This window comes from Chiloscyllium plagiosum, unplaced genomic scaffold (genome assembly GCF_037043375.1).
Source record: "Chiloscyllium plagiosum isolate Xiang-an unplaced genomic scaffold, Cpla_swu_hap1 HiC_scaffold_1, whole genome shotgun sequence".
Lineage (NCBI taxonomy): Eukaryota > Metazoa > Chordata > Chondrichthyes > Orectolobiformes > Hemiscylliidae > Chiloscyllium > Chiloscyllium plagiosum.
In genome coordinates this window covers 1,212,751-1,236,191 of record NW_028270139.1, presented here as the reverse complement: position 1 = coordinate 1,236,191, position 23,441 = coordinate 1,212,751, and the positions used below count along the sequence as shown (strand labels likewise).

At 40.9% G+C, this 23,441-nt stretch overlaps 1 protein-coding gene across 1 annotated transcript in view; it reads right to left on the bottom strand.

Moving 5' to 3' along the window:
- The window catches only part of dchs2 (dachsous cadherin-related 2), a 142,447-nt gene that overhangs the window by 100,818 nt on the left and 18,188 nt on the right, over nucleotides 1-23,441 (bottom strand). Inside the window, exons 4-5 of the mRNA XM_043700192.2 lie at nucleotides 21,924-22,160; nucleotides 10,065-11,066 (exon numbers count right to left, since the gene is read on the bottom strand). Coding sequence (XP_043556127.2) covers nucleotides 10,065-11,066; nucleotides 21,924-22,160 — 1,239 coding nt within the window. The remainder of the gene's footprint in view (nucleotides 1-10,064; nucleotides 11,067-21,923; nucleotides 22,161-23,441) is intronic.

Sequence of the window (23,441 nt, the reverse complement as noted above, 5' to 3'; positions counted from 1 at the left end):
AGTAGAGTCGCAGGTAGACAGGATAGTGAAGAAGGAATTTGGTATGCTTGCTTTTATTGATCAGTGCATTGAGAAAAGGAGTTGGGAGGTTAATATTGCAGCTGCATGGGACATTAGTTAGGCCACTTCTACATACAATTCTGGTCGCCCTGCTATACGAAGGTTGTTCTGAAACTTGAAAGGGTTCAGAAAAGACTTACAAGGATTTTGCTAGGGTTGAAGCTATAGGGCGAGGCTGAATAGACTGGGGTTACTTCCCTGGAGCGTTGGAGGGCTGAGGAGTGACCTTATAGAATAAAATCATGAGGGGCATGTGAAGGGTGAAAAGCCAATGTCTTTTCCCCAAGGTAGCAGAGTCCAAAGCTAGTGGGCATAGATTTAAGGTGAGAGGGGAAAGATTTAAAAGGGATCTAAGAGGCAACGTTTTCACGCAGAGGGTGGTGCATGTATGGAATGAGCTGCCAGAGAAAGTGGTGGAGGCTGGTGTAATTACAACATTTAAAAGGCATCTGGATGGGTATATGAATAGGAAGAGTTTAGAGGGACATGGGCCAAATGCTGGCAAATGGAACCAGATTAATTTTAAATATCTGGTCAGCATGGATGACTTGGACTGAAGGGTCTCTTTCCATGCCAAACAGCTCTATGACTCTTAAGGTTTCCTTATCCAAGAAAATGACTGTGTTTCTTGGAGGTCAATAATCTTCACCCCAGTACATCCTCAAGGTCATGTCCTAGACACAGCCATCTTCAGCTGCTTCACCAATGGACTTCCTCCAACATAAGGTCAGAAGAGGGGATATTCCATCTGGTCAGGAGTGTGATGGGATATTTCCTACTTACTTGGATGAGTGCATCTCCAATATTACTCAAAAGGCTTGACACCATCCAGGACAAAGCATGTTGCTTGATTGGCAACCCACCCACTAGCTTTAACATTCACTCCCTTCACCACCAATGCACACTGACAGCAGTGTGTACCACCTACAAGAAGGCTGTAATAACTCACCAAGGCTCCTTTAATAGTACCATTCAAATCCACATCTACTTCCTAGAAGGTTAAAGGGCAAAAGATGCATGGGAGCGTCACCACCTTTATGTTGCTTTCCAGCCACACTCCATCATTCACTGTGGCTGAAGTAAAATCTTGGAATTCATTTCCTTACACCACTATGGGTGCACCTATACCGCAAAGAATTGCAACAATTTAAGATGGCAGTTCACCACCACATTTTTCAGGACAACTGGAAATGGGCAATAAATGCTGGCCTAGCCAGCAACACTCATATCTCGTGAACAAATAAAAAGCAGCCTTAATGTGTCCAACTTTTGAACAACTGAATTCCCTGGTCCTCAGAAACAACCTGATAAATTTCCTCCTTCCTCTTTATAAAATATTAAAACTTTATCTAAAATGCAGTGAAAGTCTTTGAATGATCTCTTTGCTTTTAAATTTTATGCCTGTAGTTATAATCCTACATGGCCCATAGCTGGTTTTTTTAAACTATTTTAACAATTTTCTCCACTACCTTTAAGGATTTGAGTACAGGGTTCACCAAGGTTACTCTGCTCACTGAACTTTTCATTTATACCACAGGGTTGTCCAACAGGTGCCCTCTGGCCAGAACATGGCCCTGGAGAAGATCCTATCCAAACCACCAGCAAGCCTCCAATTACAGGAAGCAAAATTGGGGCTGGGCAAGGGAAGGAATCTAAAAAGGCAGACCTCAGAACGAGAAGAGTGGGCAAGAAGAGGATCATGTGACAGGCAGTCAGTGACACCTAGGGGGCGGGTGAGAAAATGATTCCCGGACAGTCAGCAGCACTAGAAGAATAGGCAAGATGAAACATAGAGACAAGCAGTACCAGCAGCACAGAGCATATCAAAGAGGAAAACCAAGACAGGTAGTCGGCAATATCTAGATACGCCTGGTCATGGTCACATCGGTCCATCTGCACAAGGATTTCCTGTTTATGTCTCAAGCATTCTCAGTCAGATCCACCAACGTCGAGCTGATGTTCTTTTCTGACCACTGCCTGCTGTTGAATTCACCCATTGAATGGCCGGCAGGCTGGAAAGGGAATGTGGAAGCTGGATGTGAAACTGTTGATCCCATTACATTGAGGAACTTGAAAGAGATTACACAGGTTGGACCCATGAAACACCTCTTTGAGTCTCCAGTGGACTGTTGGGAAACAATCAATGGGAACAACATGAGCTTATTTAACTTCAAAGGTGTAGAGATAGCAAGACAGAGATGGGCAAAATTGTCCAAATGCCAGTAAAGCATGCAGAATCTACTCCCACTCAGATAATAGGGATTGTTTTCAAGGAGGATATCCAGGAAGTTAACAGCCAGCAAGTCTCACTGTTTGCCTCAAAGACCTTCAAGATAATTTTCCAGCCCATGGTCTGCTCCGTGAGCAGGATCAGATGTGCTCTTGTTTTTCTTTCTTCCAGAAGGTGAAAAAGGAAAATTTAGCAGGACTGGAGTGTTTGAGTTAGGAGAGTCTGGATAAGATGGAACTTTGTTCCCTGGAGCATTGGAGGATGAGGGATGATCTTACAGAGGTTTACAAAATCATGAGATAAATAGTAAACACCTTTTTCCAAGGGTCGGGGTGTCCAAAACTAGAGGGCATATGTTTAAGATGAGAGGAGAAAGATTTAAATAGGACCTGAGGGGCAACATTTTCACACAGAGGGTGGTGCCTGTATGGAATGAGCTGCCAGAGATAATGGCAGAATTGGGTACAATCACAACATTTAAAAGTTAAAAATCACACAACATCAGGCTATAGTCCAACAGGTTTATTTGGAAGCACTAGTTTTCAGAGCGCCACTACAACCACCTAATGAAGGAGCAGCGCTCTGAAAGCTTGTACTTCCAAATAAACTTGCTGGACTATAACCTGGTGTTGTGTGATTTTTAACTTTGTCCAACCCAGTTCAACAACAAGACATGGCGAACATTTAAAAGACATTTGTACAGGCACATGAATAGAAAGGTTTAGAGGGATATGGGTCAAATGGGGGCAAATGGACTAACTCAATTTAGGATACCTAGTTAACGTGGACGAATGGGACCAAAGGGTCTGTTTCCGTGCTGTATGACTATGAGACTTTGGTGATCAGCAGCCAAAATGAATAAGATAGCTCTTGGTCCTACCCAAACAGGAAAATGAATTGCATTAGGAGATCAAGATCATAGTCTTAGATAGGATTCCTGAATATAAACTTGTAGTGATATCCTAGTATACACAACTCTGGGTGCACTTTTGACATCTTCTTGGGAAACCTCCAACATCATCTCAGTCTGATATTTTGAGGATCAGCAAATCCTTTTAGAATAGACCGTATGACATGAAACTCACAGATAACATGCCCTCCCAGTTGTGCCTGTCCTCTATCAAGGAGATCTTAGACAACAGAACATAGGAGAGGTTGGAGCAACCATGTGCTGATCAAGGCCCTCTCGTCCTTTGAGAAGAATAAACTCCTGGAAGTGATGGCTTATCGCTGAGCTGTATTCAGCTTTGTGGGAATTACAGTCACAGAGGCATAGTTGATTAGCCAGCACCTGCTGGAGATGTATGACAGTATGCTTCTGGCAGAGTGCATATGCAAATCCATGAGGAAGGGTATCATCACCCTCAACTACAAGCAGGCAGAGTGAGATTAGAAATTGGTGACCTTTCTCATCGTTGAATGTTGATTACAAAATCTTGCCTAAGGTCATTGTCAACCGGATCAGGTCTGCTCTGGGATCAGTAATTAACCACAGCCAAACCTGCAATGTACCAAGCAAGAAGATCTCTGAGAGGTTCTTACTCTCTGAGATATGATCGCCTATGTGCACGACAGGCAGGGGCAGACATCTGCTTCATTGGTATGGACCAGGAGAAGGCTTTTGACAGGATAGTGCCCACCTACATGAGGGACATACTCTCGAAAACGGTGTTTGGGGAGGGAATCTGCAATTGATTCTGACTGCTCTACACCAACATCAGTAATGCAGTCTCAATCAATAGGTGGTAATCAGAAAATTTCCTGATCATATCTGGAGTCAGGTAGGGTTGGCCACTCTCTCCAGCCTTGTTTGTATGTTAAATAGAATCTTTTGGTGAGTCCATGAGAAAGGATGTGAGCATCAGAAGGGTGATTCTTCCAGGCAGTAGAGGCCCACAGGTCAAAGATTTGCTGTTCATGGACAGCACTGCCCTTTTTCTCCTCAGATCCGCTGTCAGTGTGCAAACTCATGAGCATCTGCAATCAATTTGACTGGCCTTATAAGCCAAGGTAAATCAAGGCAACATCATGCTATTTAAGAATGAGGCTGACTAATCATTTATGCCCTTCACCATCAGGTCAGATTTTCTGAAGGTGGAAGGAATATGGTTTCGGAAGGCATGCGTCAAAACCTGGGAATCTATTACCAAGGTGAGGCAGAAACTGAGGGAGCACTACTCCTACTCTGTTGTGGGTTAAACACCTGGTCATCAGATGGGAGGTATTATCAGCACTATCATATGTGGTACAGATCTGGTCTATTCCCTGTGCCTGTGCCAAGGTAGCACATCATATAGAAAGCTCTGGATAGGATGTCCTTATTCTGACGTATATTTGTGATTGGCTGCATCAAGCTATGCGTATGAGAAAGTGTATTAGGTATGAGCAGGTTTGGAAAGAGTTAAGTTTAGGGTTGCTTGACAAAGGCTCAGCTAGCATGACTTTGTCCAGACAAGAACTTGCAGTAAACAATGAGGTGCTGAAGACAAGGGTTGTGGGTTAACAAGGTGAAAAGCATCCATTGTGTAATGCCAGATGGTTTAATCTTTATTGTTGATGCTCGCTGATTGAAATGGTCACCTAATCAACATAGATGTTGCCTTATTTGGATGCTGCTCCTTGTAACTGACTACATAATTCCTTAAGAATCTGCAGTTCGAGAGAAGACCAAGAACTCATATTTCTGTGCACATGGGTGATTGTTGTCTCTCCCTCCAGGGCCCGAAATAAAGGTGAAGGTAGAACCATACTGTGTCTCTGAGTGTTTGATTCGACCGATAACGGGAGAGGGAAACGGAACGACACGTAGACCCTCATTATGCAAACACCAAGTGTCACTAAGTAATGAAGTCCTATCTGTCCTTGATTTTACAAAGGATGAGTCTGGTCTCATTGCCATGGAACGCTCTATTCCATAGTTGCAGTATTCCATATACCTGTGTCTCATGGAAAAATGTGCAAAGGAAAACACCTTTGGCTACAAGTCTGTCAGGCAGTGGACAGTACAGAATGTCCTCAAGACCTTGCAGGAAAAGGAGAGGGTTGATCCTGTCACATGGTTACCTGAGCAGATCGTCAAAGTCATTTGACAAAATGTCTCATCATATAACTTTTCTACAAACAGCCAAGACTTGACTGGTGGTGAGAAAGACACTACTTATCAGATCGCTTATGCATGCTTGGACTTGCTTAGCTATTGCCATTGCCCCCGAAGCAACTGTGGGGAAGAAGAAGAATATTTACATCTCCTTTGAAGTGCGTCTTTATAAAGGTTTGGAGACAGATTCGTCCCGAACAGCTCTGTGACACAAGACTCTGTACTCTATGGTCTATTCACTGGGACGCAAACCAAGACAATTTTGACTGTGTCTGGAAGACCATCAATATGGTGAAAGATATTTTGTGGTCTGCCCTAAGTTTGTTAGTCTTCCAATGCAAAGAGTTAACTTCAACTGAGTGTTGCAGACTGTCACATTCTAAGGTCCAGGACTACGCGCTCAGGGACACACTAAAGCCTGGTGCAGCTGCTGTCAAGGCTTAGTGGGGATATTTATAAGGAATATTGTGGTTCTGTTCGCCGAGCTGGAAGTTTTTGTTGCAAACGTTTCGTCCCCTAGCTAGGCGACATCATCAGTGCTTGGGAGCCTCCTGCGAAGCACTTCTTTGATGTTTTCTCCGGTGTTTATAGTGGTCTGTCCCTGCCGCTTCCGGTTGTCAGTTTCAGCTGTCCGCTGTCGAATTCGACTGGGACAACACTACTATCATAGGGCAAGCCAGACAGAGAACAGCCAGGGAATTCCTAAAGGCATGGCATTCATCCACAAACTCCATCAACAAACACATCGACCTGAACCCAATATACCAACCAATACAGCGGACAGCTGAAACTGACAACCGGAAGCGGCAGGGACAGACCACAATAAACACCGGAGGAAACATCAAAGAAGCGCTTCGCAGGAGGCTCCCAAGCACTGATGATGTCGCCTAGCCAGGGGAAGAAACGTTTGCAACAAAAACTTCCAGCTCGGCGAACAGAACCACAACAATGAGCACCCGAGCTACAAATCTTCGCACAAACTTTGATTTCTAAGGAATGTCAAATTCTAATATGTTTGTGTTTTTTTGGGGAGTCTCTTTCTAGTTTAGCTATGCAGCATTTTATATAATTCCAGCATAACCTGTTTGCTCTTGTATACTCTGCCTCAGTTAATGAAGGCAAATATCTCACGTCTGTATTTATACTCCAACTGCTTTTAAATAAAAGCCAGCATGCCATTTGCCTTCCTTATTTTGTGTTAAACTTGTATGTTAGCTATATGTGATTTTAGCATGAGCACTCAGAAATCCATCTGTACTGTAGCTTTCTGCAATTGTTAATAAAACAAAGAACTGCGGATGCTGAAGATCTGAAACAAAGACAGAAATTGCCAGCAAAACTCAGCAGGTCTGGTAGCATTCATGGGGTGAAAGCAGAGTTAATGTTTTGGGTTTAGTGACTCATCAGAACTGGAGAGAATTGTGGCCCCAGCACTGAACACGATTTCACTCCTTACAGGTTGCCATCTTCAAAAGGTCCCCTTTATCCCATCACTTTATTTTCTATTAGTTAGTTGATCCCCTATCTGTGCAAATTTACCACCCTAAACACCACAGGCTTCATTAAGTAACTTAATGTGTGGTGCTTTATTAAGCCTGAAAATCCAAATATTTTACATCCACTGCTTCTCCTTTATCTATCCTACTGGTTACCTCCTCAAATAATTCAAATATGTTTGTCAAGTATGATTTCTCTTTGAGAAACCATATTGATTCTGCTTGATCGTATTATGTACTCCTAAATAACCTGCTATTACATTCTTTATAGCTGAATTACAGATACTAACATTTTTGCAATAACATGTTAAGCTAACTAATAATAGTTACCTGATTTTTCATTTCCTTTCCTTGTTTAAATTAAGATGTTAAATTGGGAGTTTTCCAATCCTCTGGAACTTTTGCATAATCTAAGGACTCTTGGAAGATTACCACTAGTACATCCACTATGTCTACAGGTACTGATTTTCATATTCTAGGATGCAAACCATTAGGTTCAGGTGACCTTTTGGTCTTTAGCGTCATTAGTTTCTCTTGCATTACTTTTCTCTCGTGATAGGTATTGTATTTATTTCCGTCTCCTCCTTTGCTCTTTAATTATTTATTAATTTTGTATTAGTATTTCACTGATGCAAACAATTTATTCAACTCCTCTGCCAATCCTTCCCAAGATTACTGGGAGACGAGAAAGGAAATAGCTGGGGCCCTGACAGATATCTTTGTGGTATCCTTAAATGCAAGTGAGGTGCCGGAGGACTGGAAGGTTGCTCATGTTGTCCCCCTGTACAAGAAGGGTAGTAGGGATAGCCCGGGTAATTACAGACCAGTGAGCCTGACGGCGGTAGTGGGAAAGTTGCTGGAGAGGATACTGAGGGATAGGATCTATTTATATTTAGAAAAGAATGGGCTTATCATTGATAGGCAACATGGTTTTGCGCAGGGGAGATCGTGCCTTACCAACTTAATAGATTTCTTTGAGGAAGTGACCAAGTTGATAGATGAAGGAAAGACTGTTGATGTCATATACATGGACTTTAGTAAGGCATTTTATAAGGTTCCCCATACTGGACTAATGGAGAAGGTGAAGTCACATGGTGTGCAGGGTGTTCTAGCTAGGTAGATAAAGAACTGGTTGAGCAACAGGAGACAGAGTAGTAGTTGAAGGGAATTTCTCGAAATGGAGAAAGGTGACCAGTGGTGTTCCATAGGGATCAGTGTTGGGGCCACTGTTGTTTGTAATACACATAAATGATCTGGAAGAGGGCACTGTTGGTATGATCAGCATGTTTTCAGATGACATGAAGATTGGTGGAGTAGCAGAAAGCATAAGGGACTGTCAAAGAATACAGGAGGACATAGATAGACTGGAGAGTTGGGCGGAAAAGTGGCAGATGGATTTCAATCCAGACAAATGTGAGGTGATGCATTTAGACAAGACTAATTCTAGAGCAAATTATACAATGAACAGAAGAGCCTTGGGAAAAGTTGATGGGCAGAGAGATCTGGGAGTACAGGTCCATTGTACCCTGAAGGTTGCTGCACAGGTGAATAGAGTGATCAAGAAGGCATATAGTATGCTTGCCTTCATTGGACGGGGTATTGACTATAAGAGCTGGCAAGTCATGTTAAAATTATACAAGACATTGGTTCGGCTGCATTTAGAATACTGTGTACAGTTCTGGCTGCCACATTACCAAAAGGATGTGGATACTTTGGAGAGGGCAAGGTTTGTGAAGGTTTGTAGCCCAGGTTGTCCTGGATGGGGTTCCTGTTCAGGAAATGACATCACCACAAACCCCAGGAATCCCATGCAGGACAAACATATAAATAGAAAGCAGGAGACAACAGCTTCGCTTCACTTGGAGGTCGCCACTGATGATGTTACCTAGCCAGGTAATGAAACATCTGGATATCAAACCTACAGCTCAGTGAGCAAAGCTACACTCTAAACTTTGGAGAGGGTGCAGAGAAGGTTTACGAGGATGTTGCCTGGTATGGAAGGTGCTAGCTATGAAGAGAGGTTGAGTAGGTTAGGTTTACAAAATCATGAAGGGAATAGACAGGGTGGATAGAGACAAGCTCTTTCCCAGGGTGAAGGATTCAATAATGAGAGGTCACGCTTTCAATGTTAAGAGGTGGAAGGTTTAAGGGGGATACATGCGGCAAGTACTTCACACAGAGGGTGGTGGGAGTCTGGAACGCGTTGCCAGCAAAGGTGATGGAGGCAGGCAAGGTAGATTCATTTAAGATGCATCTGGACAGATGCATGAGTAGGTGGGGAGCAAAGGGATATAGATGCTTAGGAATTGATCGACAGGTTTAGACAGTACATTTGGATCTGCTCAGGCTTGGAGGGCCAAAGGCCCTGTTCCTGGGCTGTAAATTTTCTTTGTTCTATTACTTGCCCAGCCTAATTCACAAAAAGGCATATGTTAACTTTGACCCCCGCCTTTTTATATATTTAAAGAAGCTCTTGCTGGCCATCTCAAACTACCGTCAAGGTTTAGCTCCTCCTTTCCAGAGTGTGGAAGCAAGCTATTTGGCCCATCACATCCCCATCAACCCTCCACAGAGTATCCCACTCAAACCCACCTCCCTATCCTATCCCTGTAGCTCCATATTTCCCATGGCTAATTCACCTAACCTGCACATCCCTGGGCACTATGGGCAATTTAACACGACCAATCTACCTGACCTGTATATCTTTGGATTGTGGGAGGAAACTGGAGCACTCGGATAAAACTCATACAGACAGGGGAAGAATGTGCAAACTCCACAGTCACCCGAGGGTGAAGTTGAACCTCAGTCCTTGGTGCTGAGAGGCAGCAGTGCTAACCACTGAGCCACTGTACTCCCCTTATCTTTTTAAATGTTGTCAATGGTTTTTGTTCCCACAGAATACATTGTTACCACATTAAGCCAAGCCATTTAACTCATCAAATCCATACAAGCAAGTCTAACCCCACCTTTCTGTTTAATTTTCAAATACTCTTTTTCTTCTTTCTAGGCAACTAAACAGTTCCATTTTAAAATAATTTAATCTGAAAAATACTTATCTGTTCCCTTTTTTGTTGTTTTTCTCAGATTTTATTCAATATATTTTCCATTGGCATGCAGGAATTTCCCCTTGTTTTCATTGCATTCCCTTTGTTACAATTCCATTATTGATCATTCTTTTTACCTGTTTTTGAATTCAGTCTGAAGAATTTTCCATCAGATAATAGTATAAATGATAAGTGAGAATTTTTTCCTGAATCCTGATCTGTTGCTTGCACTTTTCCAACCAGACCCTGAGGAATGGGGCTTTCTTCAATTGTGAAAAAGTACAAATTTTGTGTGAAAAGAGGAGGATTATCATTTTCATCCATAACATTAACGATTACAGATGCAATAGCACTTTGTTTTAAGTGCTCCTTTGGATTTGTGGCAAACACTTTAAAGCTATAGCTATGCTTCTTTTCATAGTCCAGAGCTTTATGAATGTAAATCCAGCCACTAGCAGCATGGATGCCAAATGTTAATGAATCCAAGTTTTGCTGAAGTGAGTAAACCAAGCCTGAGGCCACCTTAGAATCCTGCATGTGAGCATGAACTTGTAAAATTCTCATATTAAATGGCGCAGCCTCACTGACTTCAACTTCATAAATTAATGTTTCAAATGTCAAATTACCATCCAAATGGTCAACATTTACTAATAACATGAACACAGTGCTCAGAGGTTGGGCTCCATGGTCACTTGCTAGAATATGTATACTGTATTGTTTTTTCTTTGAGAAAACAGTCCTGTTCAGATAAAGTGTTCCATGTACGTAATCAATGCTAAAAGTTTGTTCATAGTCATTCTGTAGACTGTACATGATTATTCCATTTAATCCACTGTCTTTATCTTCAGCATGAGCAATGTAGAGGACTGTTCCTGGCAAGGTATTTTTTGAAATAGTAATAATTTCAGATTCTTGATGGAAAGCTGGTGCATTATCATTGACATCAATAATTGTTATGTTGACCTGTACATAACTGTAGACAGGAGAGCTGCTAGTTTGAGACTCAATAGTAAGCATCACAAAAGGTTGGGCTTCATGATCTAACTGCTTATTACTTCTGATGAGACCAGATTTAGATTCAATAGAAAAATAGCCATTTGGATCACCAGAGGAAATTCTGTACTTCAGTTCTAGAGAATCTGAAAACAGGGGGAAAAAAAAGTTTTAAAAAATTAAATATAATCCATACAAGCACATATGTTAACTTCTCCAATATCACTGTATTTTTCAGTAATTAGCAGTGGTTGTCAGGCACACATTAATAAGTGATTTCATTCTTTGATAAAAGCATACAGTAAACCCTCTTCAATCTAGAACGTGTTCAGACCATTTGATATCTTCAAACTTTCCACACAGTCTTTAAATATGTATTCCAAATACTACCTTAGCAGATTTTTAGATGCTGAGTTATGCTAAGAAAATCTGTGACATAAAGAATGCTCTGCATTCCTCATCAATAATCACAATATTCAGCTATGGCCTGAAACATGGATCTGAATTTTTGCTTCTGGATTGGTTAACGGATTTCAGGAAGTTTCCCACTTGCTGCACCTACCATTGGAACAAGTACCTCAAAGGATAGGGTCTTCATTCTAGTGAAGGGGGATGGAGGCACTTATGCCACTTCAGAATCAGACTGGAGGTGGACACAGAGCTGCCATGCACTAAGGCAGACTGGTTAGAGGGCGCACTGTTCTGACCGCTTGCTTAAACATTAGTCCCTTTAGAGAAGATTTGTAGCTCAGGTTGTACATTTGCTCTGCTGAGCTGATAAAGGTTTCTATCGTTTCGTCACCATGCTAGGTAACATCATCAGTGAGCCTCCAATGAAGCATTGTTTTTGTGTCCTGGTTGCTGTTGAGTGTCTTGGTCTGTGGTGGTGGGTGATATCACTTCCAGTTCTTTTTCTGAGGTTGGTAAACAGGTTCCAAATCGATAATGATTGTTAATGGCGTTCCAGTTTGAATGCCAGGTCTCTAAGAATTCCTGTGCTCATGTACACGAGCACCAACTAGTCACCAAAAGACACAACCAACTATCACTACTATCCATACACACAGAAAGAGGGACAAGTTTGACTGGGACAATACATCCATCGTGGGACAGGCTAAACAAAGACACACATGGGAATTCCTAGAGGCCTGGCATTCAAACCGCAACTCCATTAACAAATATATAGATTTGGACCCAATTTACCAACCTATCAGAAAAAGAACCAATATCACCCACCACACCAGACCAAAAGACATAAATAGCAAGGGGGACATAACACCAGCGCTCTCCGGAGGCTCACTGATGATGTTACCTAGCATGGTGACAAAACATCAGAGAACAAATCTACCAGCTCAGCAAACAAATGTACAACTTGATTAGTGCTTTTAGTCCTCATACACTGACACCCCTCATCCTCTCCCCACAGGCCTCCAATTTCCTACTTTAACTCAAGACCTCAAAACATCAGGGCTCCTCAATCACTTTCCATTGATTTAAGGCTTTAAAAAGAACAGCAAGCATAGTTCTGTCTGATCTCTACTTCCTAAGTTATACCTGCACTCTTTCCAACATTGTAAACTGTGACACTGCTCAGTGACTCCTCGTGGTAACTTACAGCTGAGGCAGAAGTCCAGATTTCTGAGGAGGCCCAGAGAACTCCCATAATCCCTGGTCCGAGGAAGAAAGTTATAAACATTGGGAATAGGAGCAGTAATATGCCATTCAATACCACATACGTTCTCTGCATTCAGTAAGATAGTAGTGATCTTCCACGACAGCCACAACTTCCTACAGTGGCTTCATTACTCTTCATTAAAGTAAGTAAAGTGATTTAAAGGTTTAAGGTTAAGGCAAAGGGGGATTAGAAAGAGACAGACAGCTTGGGTAAGCATAATGTCCCTGAGAAAGAGGGGATTCTGGACTTTTCTCATGACCCAGCTGAGTCCATGCGCAGTACAGTCACCAGCCACATGAACTGGAACTTTGGTGTCAGAGTTAGAGTAGCAGCTCTGAGATGCATCTGTGAGAGACAGAACTATGTGGATAGCATATTCAGAGAAGTGGTCACACCACAAGACAGAGACAAACAGACAGACAGGGAATGGGCGACTGTCAGGCAGTCCCAGCTAAACAGGAAGGAAATGCAGCAGTTCCCAGAGATTCCACTCACTAACCAGTTTTCCATTCTGGGTATCAGTGAAACAAATGGATGCTTGGAGTGCAGCACAGGTGATGTACAAGGGGATTCTTTAGTTATAGAAACAGAGAGGTGTTTCTTTGGCTGCAACTTGACTCCAGGATGGTTTGTTGTCTCCCTTGGTGTTGGGATCAGGAGTGTCAGAATAACTGCAGGACATTCTTCCTCGGGAAGGTGAACAGTCTACATTGACACTAACAGCATTGGTAGGAAGGGAGATGTGGTCCTGCAATCAAAATTTAGAAAGCTAATTAGAAAATTACCAAGCAAGATCTCTAAAACAGTAATCTCTGGCTTACTCCCAGTAGCACGTGAGAGTACAGAAATTGGACAGTAAGACAGCCAAATGTGTGGCTCAAAAGATGGTGCGGGACGGAGGACTTTAGATTCCTGGGACACTAAGACTGACCCTATGAAGACAACAGTATTAGCAAACAGGTTGTATCTGAATAGAGCTAGAGCAGTGTTCCTTGTGGGGTGTTCTGCCAGTGTTGTCAGGTAGGTTTAAGCGAACTCTTTAGGGGTAGGGGAACAGAGAGAATATTTGAAAGTAATAACAGGGTACACAAAATGCTAGGATTATAATAGACAATAATAAGTTAATAGATGGAGTTTTCTTTCATTCATTCATCATGTTGTCATTGTTGGCCAGGCCAGCATATATTGCCTGTCCCTTGAGAAGGTGGTGGTGAGCTGCCTTCTTGAATCTTTGCAACCGTTGCGTTATGGGTTAACTCACACTGCAATTAGGGAGAGGCTTCTGGGATTTTGACCCAGTAAAAAAAAAATTGAATAGCAATATATCTCTGAGTCAGTATGGTAAATGGCTTGATCGGGGACTTGCAGATGGTGGTGTTTCCCTGTATCTGCTGCCCTTGTCTTTCTAGATAGAAGTGGTTGTGGGTTTGGAAGGTGCTGTCTAAGGATCTTTGGTGAATTTCTGTGTGCATCTTGTAGATAGTACACGCTGTTGCTGTTGAATTTGGCAAATGGAGGGAATGCATGTTTGTGGGTAATGTGTCAATCAAGCAGCTACTTTGTCCTGGTTTTGGAAGTCCATAGATCCCTGAAGGTGTCAGCGCAGCTAGACAGGGTGGTGAAGGCGGCATATGGGGCATTTGCCTTCATGTGCTGAGGCACAGAACATAGGAGCTCAGAAGTCTTGTAATGATTCTAAAAACATTGGTTGGGCCACATATGGAATAATGTGTGCAGTTCTGTTTGCCTCACTATCAAAAGGACATGATTGCATTGGAGGATGCAGAGTAAAGTCATCAGGAGGTCTCAGTTATGAGGACAAACTCAATAGGTTTGGTTTTGTTTTCCTTGGAGCACAGGAAGCTGAGGGGAAGGGGATCTGATTGAGGTACTCAAAATTATGAGAGGTATAGTTGGGGTAGATTGTGAGAATCTTTTCTCCCATGGCAGATGTGTCTAAGACCACAGCGCATAAATTTAAAGTGAGAAGTAGTTTAGAGGGGATCTGAAGAAACTTTTTTTCATCCACAGCATAATTGAAATGTGGAACATGCTGCTTGAGAGGGTAGTGGAGGTAGGTATTCTCACAATATTTAAGAAGCATTTGGATGAGCATTTAAAATGTTGGGGCATAGTAGACTATAGACCAAGCGGAGATAAATGGGATGAGTACAGTTTGGTGCATGTTGGTCATCATAGATATGGTGGACCAAATGGTCTGTTTTTGTGCTGTATGACTATGAATTTCTTATTTCCGTTTCTTCTGTCTCTACTTCTAAGGGACCCATCCACTCTTGATGATCGCTTTACTTTTACATACATGTCAAAGCTTATGTCCCTTGGCAGCTTATTCTGATGTCCTATTTTCTCTATCAGTTTTTCATTCATTTAAATTACAACATAGAAACAGAGGGGAGTCCAGGGCCTGGTAAGAGTGAGTAAATTACGATGAATAATATCACCAGTGAAAAAGTACCAGAGAAACTTTAAAAGGCCAAATCTAACAAATCCCCAGTTTCTGATAATCTACACCTGTGGCCTCTAAAAGATTAACTGCAGAGATATTTGGTACAGTGGTTATAAATTTCCAGACCTCCATAATGGCCACAACAAATTATAAGTCAATAAATGGGATATGCTGTTCAGGGGGAGAGGAAGAGATAGAAATCAGGGAATTACAAGACAGTTAACCTGACATCAGTCATTATTAAGGCATCATTAAGGTAGTCCTAACAACATAGTATGATCAGGCATTGTTAACATTGGTTATTAAAAGAGAAACGGTGTTTGAAGAATTTATTAGGGATTTTTGAGGATGTAAGTAGGGAGGTAAATGAAACAGAACCAGTAGATGTGGTATACTTGGAATTCCAAAAGGCATTCAGGTGCTATGCATTAACATAATCAAGAAGTTCAGGGCTTTTGAAGTTAGGGTAATACATAGCAAGAGGACTGGTTAATGGACAAAACTTGAAAAATAGGAACAAACAGGACCTTTTCAAGCTGGCAGCCTATAACTTATGGTGTGTCACAAGTACCAGTGTTGTGATCTGGCATTTAAAATCTGTACTAATGACATAGACAAAGAAATAGAAATTAATATATCTATGTTTGCGAATGATACAAAGGTAGGCGGGAATGGAAACATAAAAATGCTGCAAAGAGATGTAGACAGGTTAGGCGAGTGGCCAAAATGGTGGCTGCTGGAGTGCCACTTAAGAAAGTGCATGAATTTTCATTTTAGCTCGAAGAATAGAAAAGCATAACATTTTTTGAAAGGCGTGAAATCTTTAAACACTAATGTCCAGAGAAATTTGTGGAACACAAGTTATCAAGCAGGCACAGAAAATAGCAAGTATAGGGGGAATTCAGTAGAGTGCATACCTCCACCATACTATGTTAACTCAATGCTGTTACAATTTTCTTGCACTTTCCTGCTTGTTGATGGTTTGCAACTACAAAACTGTAAAAAAAGAGATCCTTATTACTAAGAATTTCTATCTCACTGAGGAGGCTTCAGACTAGTTTGTATCCAATAATCTACTCTAAGAGCTCTGATCACATTTTGACAGCTATGACAAAGTGTATCACAGTAGTGAGACAAACCACAATATTCTAAATCAAACAACACACGCCTTTCTAAAAGATAGCCAATTTGTACCCCATTTCCTAATGTTAATGGATGGATCTTCTAAGAAATTCCAGGATCTGGATCCATATGCACAACTTCTTTAAAAACTAAATCAGTTCTTTCTTGGGTTGCGTATCAAATTGCAGTGAAATCCTCTATCGGTTTTTAGAAATGTTGTTTAGAGACTAACATTGAAATTTACAATTCTTTCGAACCTTGGAGCTTATTATTTGTTTTGGAACCACAATGGAACACCCAAGTTATAGCGCAGAAACAGTTAATAGATGAATAAATAGGGACAAAAATATTACCTCCACCTAGTCTTAAGTAGGGACACTAATGAGGAAGGCAAATGGTATCTGGGTCTGTAATCAAAGGGGACTGAGATAGAAAAGCAAGGCTTGCTACAACAGGACAGAGCTTTAGGAAGATCACATCTGGAATAATGTGTGCAGCTCTGGCTTCCAAATTTAAAGAACACTACACTTGCATTGCAGGACGTATTGCAATGAGTCACAAGGCTGGATAAGAAAGCTGTCCTGTGATGACAGGCTGAATAAGTATGGTCTATATTCTCTGGAATTTAGAAGAATGAGAGACAATTTAATTAAAACAAACACGATTTCGAAGAGACTTTACAGGATACACACAGACATTGGCCACAATTAGTTCTTTTCACAAGAAGTGTGGGGTTGGGCATCTTTAAGGGCAGTAATCCCTGGCTCCCACCAGCAAGAAAACCTACCAGTTAAGCAGCAATCCAACACTCGACTGTTGACTAAAAGAGCTTCTCAAGCTATTAAGTACTGCAGCTGAGACGTCCTGTTCCACAAAAAATTGCCTGCCAGATGCCTGCAATCACTAGAAGCAGGCTCAACAGGATATTTATTCAACATTTTACTCTTAATTTTTATGTTCATGTGGAAAAGCCTCTTCGTTTAATAGAGTACAAGCTAACCTCTACAGTTAGCCACAGTTTGAGACTATTTTCTGTAGAATTTTCATTCCTTACCAAAATGTTTAATTATTGCAAATTATTACTGAATTATTTAAATGGTTTCTATTGCCTATCTACCATATTTTTAACCCAGTATCCCAATCAACATTACACTTATTCAACATAGGCTGCTCTCCAGACTTAATACCCTAGTTTTGGACTTAACTAAATTATTCCCTATAAAATTCATTATAATCAACCTTTTCCATTACCTTATTAAAGTTGACGGTCTAAAAATAAAATAACCTGCTTCCTCATTGGTTCATTGATATACTGAACTAGAAAACTATCTTGAACGAATTACATTAATTCCTCCTCCCTAACACTACTATTAACAGATTTGAACTGCCCATTTTATATAAAATTCCACACGATTACAGTATTATCCAAGTTAAATGCACTTTTAATTTCTTGATTTAAACTCTGTTCAACAGCATGACTACTGTTAAGCAGCCAGTAAACTATAAACATCATTGCTTTTTGCCCATTCTTGGTTTTTTGCTCCATCTAAACAGATTCTCCATAACAAGATTCTTCCTCTCTACTTTCCTTTTCCCATTCTTTATTATTAAAGTAACTATCGCCCACTTGTCCATTTTGCGTCTCCTCCCTGATAATTAAGAATCTTGGAATATTGAATTCTGAGCCTTGGTTAATCTATAATCACATCGCCGTAACAAGTACTAAAACAAATTCCTTAATACAGTAGCACCTCGACATACGAACGACCCCGTTCACATACAAATCGGTTTGCAAACAGGATTGTATGTAAAATTTTGCTTCGACGTACGTACGAATTTCAATATACGAACAAAGGTATGAATGCAAAAAGCCTTTGTGCGACCACGTGGTTTCATTGTTCTGCTTTGCTACCCGCTTGTTGAACGCAAAAGCTCTCGAGCCCCGCGTGGTCTAATTCAATTCATCTTTGGCGTGTGCACTGTGAACAGCCGTCCAAGCATTCTTACGCTATCCGAACAATGGGAAAAATTGATTCAATTCGCGAACTGGTCCCGGAACGGATTAAATTCGTAAGCTGAGGCACTACTGTATTTATCTATTCTTTAATTCATCTATTAACTTAGGAATTCTTCACACTAATATATTGGGCCTTTAGGTATTTTTGTTATTATTCCCTGATGTCACCTTAATTGCTAACATTCTAATATCATTGTCAAACTCTCCAACCGCACCATGGCCCATGCTACACATCAGTGCTCTGTTTGACAGCAACTGCTTTTGAAATTACCTTTTCCCAAATCCCTCCATCCCTCCTTTCATTAGTTTTAAGTTATTGCCCTAGTTATTCAACTAACAAGAATGCTAATATTAGCCAAATTTAAAATTGAGCCCAACCCAATTAAGCAACTCTCTCTTTCTTCAGGACCAGTGTCAGTACCTCATGGGCCAAAACTCCTGCTTTGTCCACCATGTTTTGGTTACACATATTCAACTATGTCACTTGTTTTGCCTTTCATCAATTTTATTAATCTCAGGTAAGAATCTAGAAGTTATTACATATGAATGTTTGATTGTTAATTTTGATTGTAATTGAGTCACAAATAAGTAGAATGGATGGCTTTGAGGTATGTAGAGAAGAGGTGTTGGAAATCCTGGAAAAGGTGAAAATAGATAAGTCCCCTGGGCCTGATGGCATTTATCCTAGGATTCTCTGGGAAGCAAGGGAGGAGATTGCAGAGCCATTGGCCTTGATTTTTATGTCCTCTTTGTCTACAGGAGTAGTGCCAGAAGACTGGAGGATAGCAAATGTGGTTCCCTTGTTCAAAAAGGGGAGTAGGGATAACCCTAGTAACTATAGGCCGGTGAGTCTCACTTCTGTTGTGGGCAAAGTCTTAGAGAGAATTGTAAGGGATAGGATTTATGCACATCTGGATAGGAATAATGTGATCAAGAATAGTCAGCATGGTTTTGTGAAGGGCAGGTCGTGCCTCACAAACCTTATTGAATTCTTTGAAAAGGTGACGAAGGAGGTTGATGAGGGGAAAGCGGTAGATGTGGTATATATGGATTTTAGTAAGGCGTTTGATAAGGTTCCCCATGGTAGGCTACTGCAGAAAATACGGAGATATGGCATTGAGGGTGAGTTGGAGGTTTGGATTAGGAATTGGCTGGATGGAAGAAGACAGAGGGTAGTAGTTGATGGCAAAGTTTCTTCATGGAGTGCCGTCACTAGCAGTGTTCCGCAAGGATCTATTTTGGGACCATTGCTGTTTGTCATTTTTATAAATGACCTGGAGGAGGGGTTAGAAGGTTAGGTGAGCAAGTTTGCGGATGATACGAAAGTCGGAGGAGTTGTTGACAGTGAGGAAGGATGTGGCAGGTTACAGCAGGATATAGAGAAGCTGCAGAGCTGGGCAGAAAGGTGGCAAATGGAATTCAATGTAGCTAAGTGTGAGGTGATTCACTTTGGGAAGAATAACAAAAAGATGGGGTACTGGGCTAATGGTCGGATACTTGGTAGTGTGGATGAGCAGAGGGATCTTGGTGTCCATGTACACAGATCTCTGAAAGTTGCCACCCAGGTAAATAGTGCTGTGAGGAAGGCATATGGCGTACTGGCTTTTATTGGTAGAGGAATTGAGTTCCGGAGTCCTGAGGTCATGATGCAGTTGTATAAGACTCTGGTGCGGCCGCATCTGGAATATTGTGTGCGGTTTTGGTCGCCATACTATAGGAAGGATGTGGAGGCACTGGAACGGGTGCAGAGGAGGTTTACCAGGATGTTGCCTGGTATGGAAGGAAGATCGTATGAGGAAAGACTGAGACACTTGGGGCTGTTTTCATTAGAGAAAAGAAGGTTTAGGGGTGACTTGATTGAGGTGTACAAGATGATTAGGGGGTTAGATAGGGTTGACAGTGTGAACCTTTTCCCGCGTATGGAGTCGGGTATTACAAGGGGGCATAGCTTTAAATTAAGGGGGGGTAGATATAGGACTGAAGTTAGGGGTAGGTTCTTCACTCAGCGAGTCGTAAGTTCATGGAATGCCCTGCCAGTAGCAGTGGTGGACTCTCACTCTTTATGGGCATTTAAGCGGGCATTGGATAGGTATATGGAGGATAGTGGGTTAGTATAGGTTAGGTGGGCTTGGATCGGCGCAACATCGAGGGCCAAAGGGCCTGTACTGCGCTGTATTCTTCTATGTTCTATGTTCAACTCTAATTTCTAAGACTTTTTCACAAAAAAAAATATTCTTAGTTCTACTTAAGTTATTCCTATGAAGAACAGACAATTGATGATCATTTCCAGTTACCAGGAGATATCCTTAATTCTGGCTCTGAGCAGACAACACAGAACTTCCAATTGCAGGTGAAAGGAACAAATCATACTGTCAGTGCCACATTCTTTTCACTTCCATCACTTAAATAGTGTCCTGTACCATTTCTCGGAGCCTCATTTACTCCTTTGCCTTCATCCACAGAGTCAGCAAGAACCTTGTACTGACTGCTCTAGTTTTACCTGTGGTCTGCTTAATTGTATCACTCTTAATCAAATCCTCCCAACTCTGGCCCCCAATCTGACAAAATCCACTACCTAATCTAAGGAATGCAACTGCCTCCTAGTTAAAACTGTCTGCCACTCAAATGCTCTTCAATATTTGCACTGTATTTGAACTTTAAAACCATCCTCTTCTTCCTCTCAAAGTGTTACTGGTGGAACACTTAAATAACAGTGCTAAACAATAGACGGGATGGTTATAATGCAGAGAATGTTGCAAGCGCTCAATGATTAGTCAGCCCTGTTTGAAATTCCCTGTCCAATTCCAGTAAGTGGAGAACTTCTATAAAATCACCTTAATGAGCTGACCCCTCATTTAGGGGCAGTGTTATGACACAGGGTTAAACCCTCCCTCCCCCGCTAATTTAAATCAGCAACTCAGGAATGATTAAACTCATGCTGTAACCTGTTAAAATTAAAGAGGCCAAGAACTATCCCAAAAGTCACTATTTAAAGTACAAAAATGTTAAGAACTTTATTTATTAAGTCGAACATATAACATTAACTAACAACTATTTACAACTCCTTTCTCTAACTTATCTTTCACTTTCCCTTCTACAATACAGTCCAAAAAAACTCCCGATTAAGATTTACCTAAAAATTCAAATTTCAAAACCAGCCAGCTATTGAATCTTCTCTTTGCATCTTCCTCTGTCTTCTTTTCTTCTTCTTAGGGATTTCTGTTTCACAGGTCATTAATAGATACAGGTACCTTTAAGAGAGCTATTCTGCGGGCAATCTGCATATGTTGGTGGCTTGGCAGTTCTCCCCCAACTGTTTAATTTATTCTGGTCCTATACCCCAAAACATCAGATCATTTCATTGTTTTAATATTGTTAAAATACTAAATTAAAACTTTAGTGGAGCTTAGTATCTTGGGGCATAATTTAAACTGATTGGCTGAATTTGAATTTGTTTTTCATCTCATAGCAACCCAGGTACTGCTAGCTGCTGGACCAAATGTTACACCATAAATTCTCCAGCACCCTATGTGCTTGCTAAGTCCTCAACTCTTGTAAAGGTACAGTACCCCTTACACCTTCATAACAGCAGGAACGATCTAATCAGCCCAAGCTAGCTGAAAATCAGTGAAGATCTAAATGTTTATCTACAAGATGTAAAACAATTAATCATATGGGTGAAAGGCAGCTTAATTTATTTTTGCAGAACATCTGAAACACACCTTGGATACTTGCAACCTGTACTCTTCCAACAGCACTTCCTATAGGGACACTTTCTAGTATGGTAAAAGAATAAGACGACTGCTCAAACACTGTTGGAGCTACAGAACTTTGAAGAATGTGGACAGTTACAGTTGCATTCAGAGACGAAGTCAAATTGCCACCATCACGTGCAGAAATTTTCAACTGCACATCAGAAACCTGTAGGTGACTGAAGGTAGAAGTTAAATACACTGCACCTAGAAAACAAAAAGGAAGTAATATTAGTCTCTATGACATCAAATTTAAACTGACATATTTAAAGGATTTAATATTACAATGTCTCCCTGTTATCCTGGCTTTTGCCCATTTCAATTAATGTAAAGAAATCAGAGTGTGCTGTTTCCCAATATAATTTGGAGATACCGGTACTGGACTGGGGTGTACAAAGTTAAAAATCACACAACACCAGGTTATAGTCCAACAGGTTTAATTGGAAGCACTAGCTTTCGGAGCGCTGCTCCTTCATCAGGTGGTTGTGGAGTATAAGATCCTAAGACACAAAATTTATAGCAAAAATTTACAGTGTGATGCAACTGAAATTATATATTGAAAAAGACCTGGATTGTTTGTTAAGTCTCTCATCTCTTAGAATGAACATGCTGGTTTCAGTTCTTTCATATGTAAATCGCAGAACTTTTTTTAAAAGTTACATTCTCAAGTGAACTTTAACAATTGGCGTCATGTCAGCTCAGATAATACATTTAAGGTGTGAGAATTACATTTTATTTTGCTCAAAAACTGCATGAATCCATGTAAAATTCTGTAAATCCGTTTTTTTCAAGTTAGAATCAGTCTGAACATTGTAACACAGACAGTCTCACACAAGGCACCTCACACCTTAAATGCATTATCCGGCTGACATGACAACAATTGTTAAAGTTCACTTGAGAATGGAACTTTAAAAAAGTTCTGTGATTTACATTTGAAAGAACTGAAACCAACATGCCCATTCTTAAAGATGAGAGACTTAACAAACAATCCAAGTCTTTTTCAATATATAATTCCAGTTACATCACACTGTAAACTTTTGCTATAAATTCTGTGTCTTACGATCTTATACTCCACAACCATCTGATGAAGGAGCAGCACTCCGAAAGCTAGTGCTTCCAAATAAACCTGTTGGACTACAACCTGGTGTTGCATGGTTTCCCAATATCTGCTCCTGAAACCATGAAAACAATATGCTCCTGGAATGTTTTTTCTTAGCTGACATTTTCTGTTTTTGACTCACAAACGATCATAAATTCAAACAGTTAGCTTGGTACATCTATTTTTAGAATAAGACCATTTGTTATTAAAGTTACATTGCAATTTACCTTCTAATGGAATTAAAGTAATAAGTAAACAGTGTTAGACAATGTAAATACAAAACTACAATATTAAACAGCATCGGATTAACTCAATTTGCAAGCAACTGTTCACACACCTTGATATGGACAGTATCTACTGTGTGCACATAATTGACATTTGTTCATTTT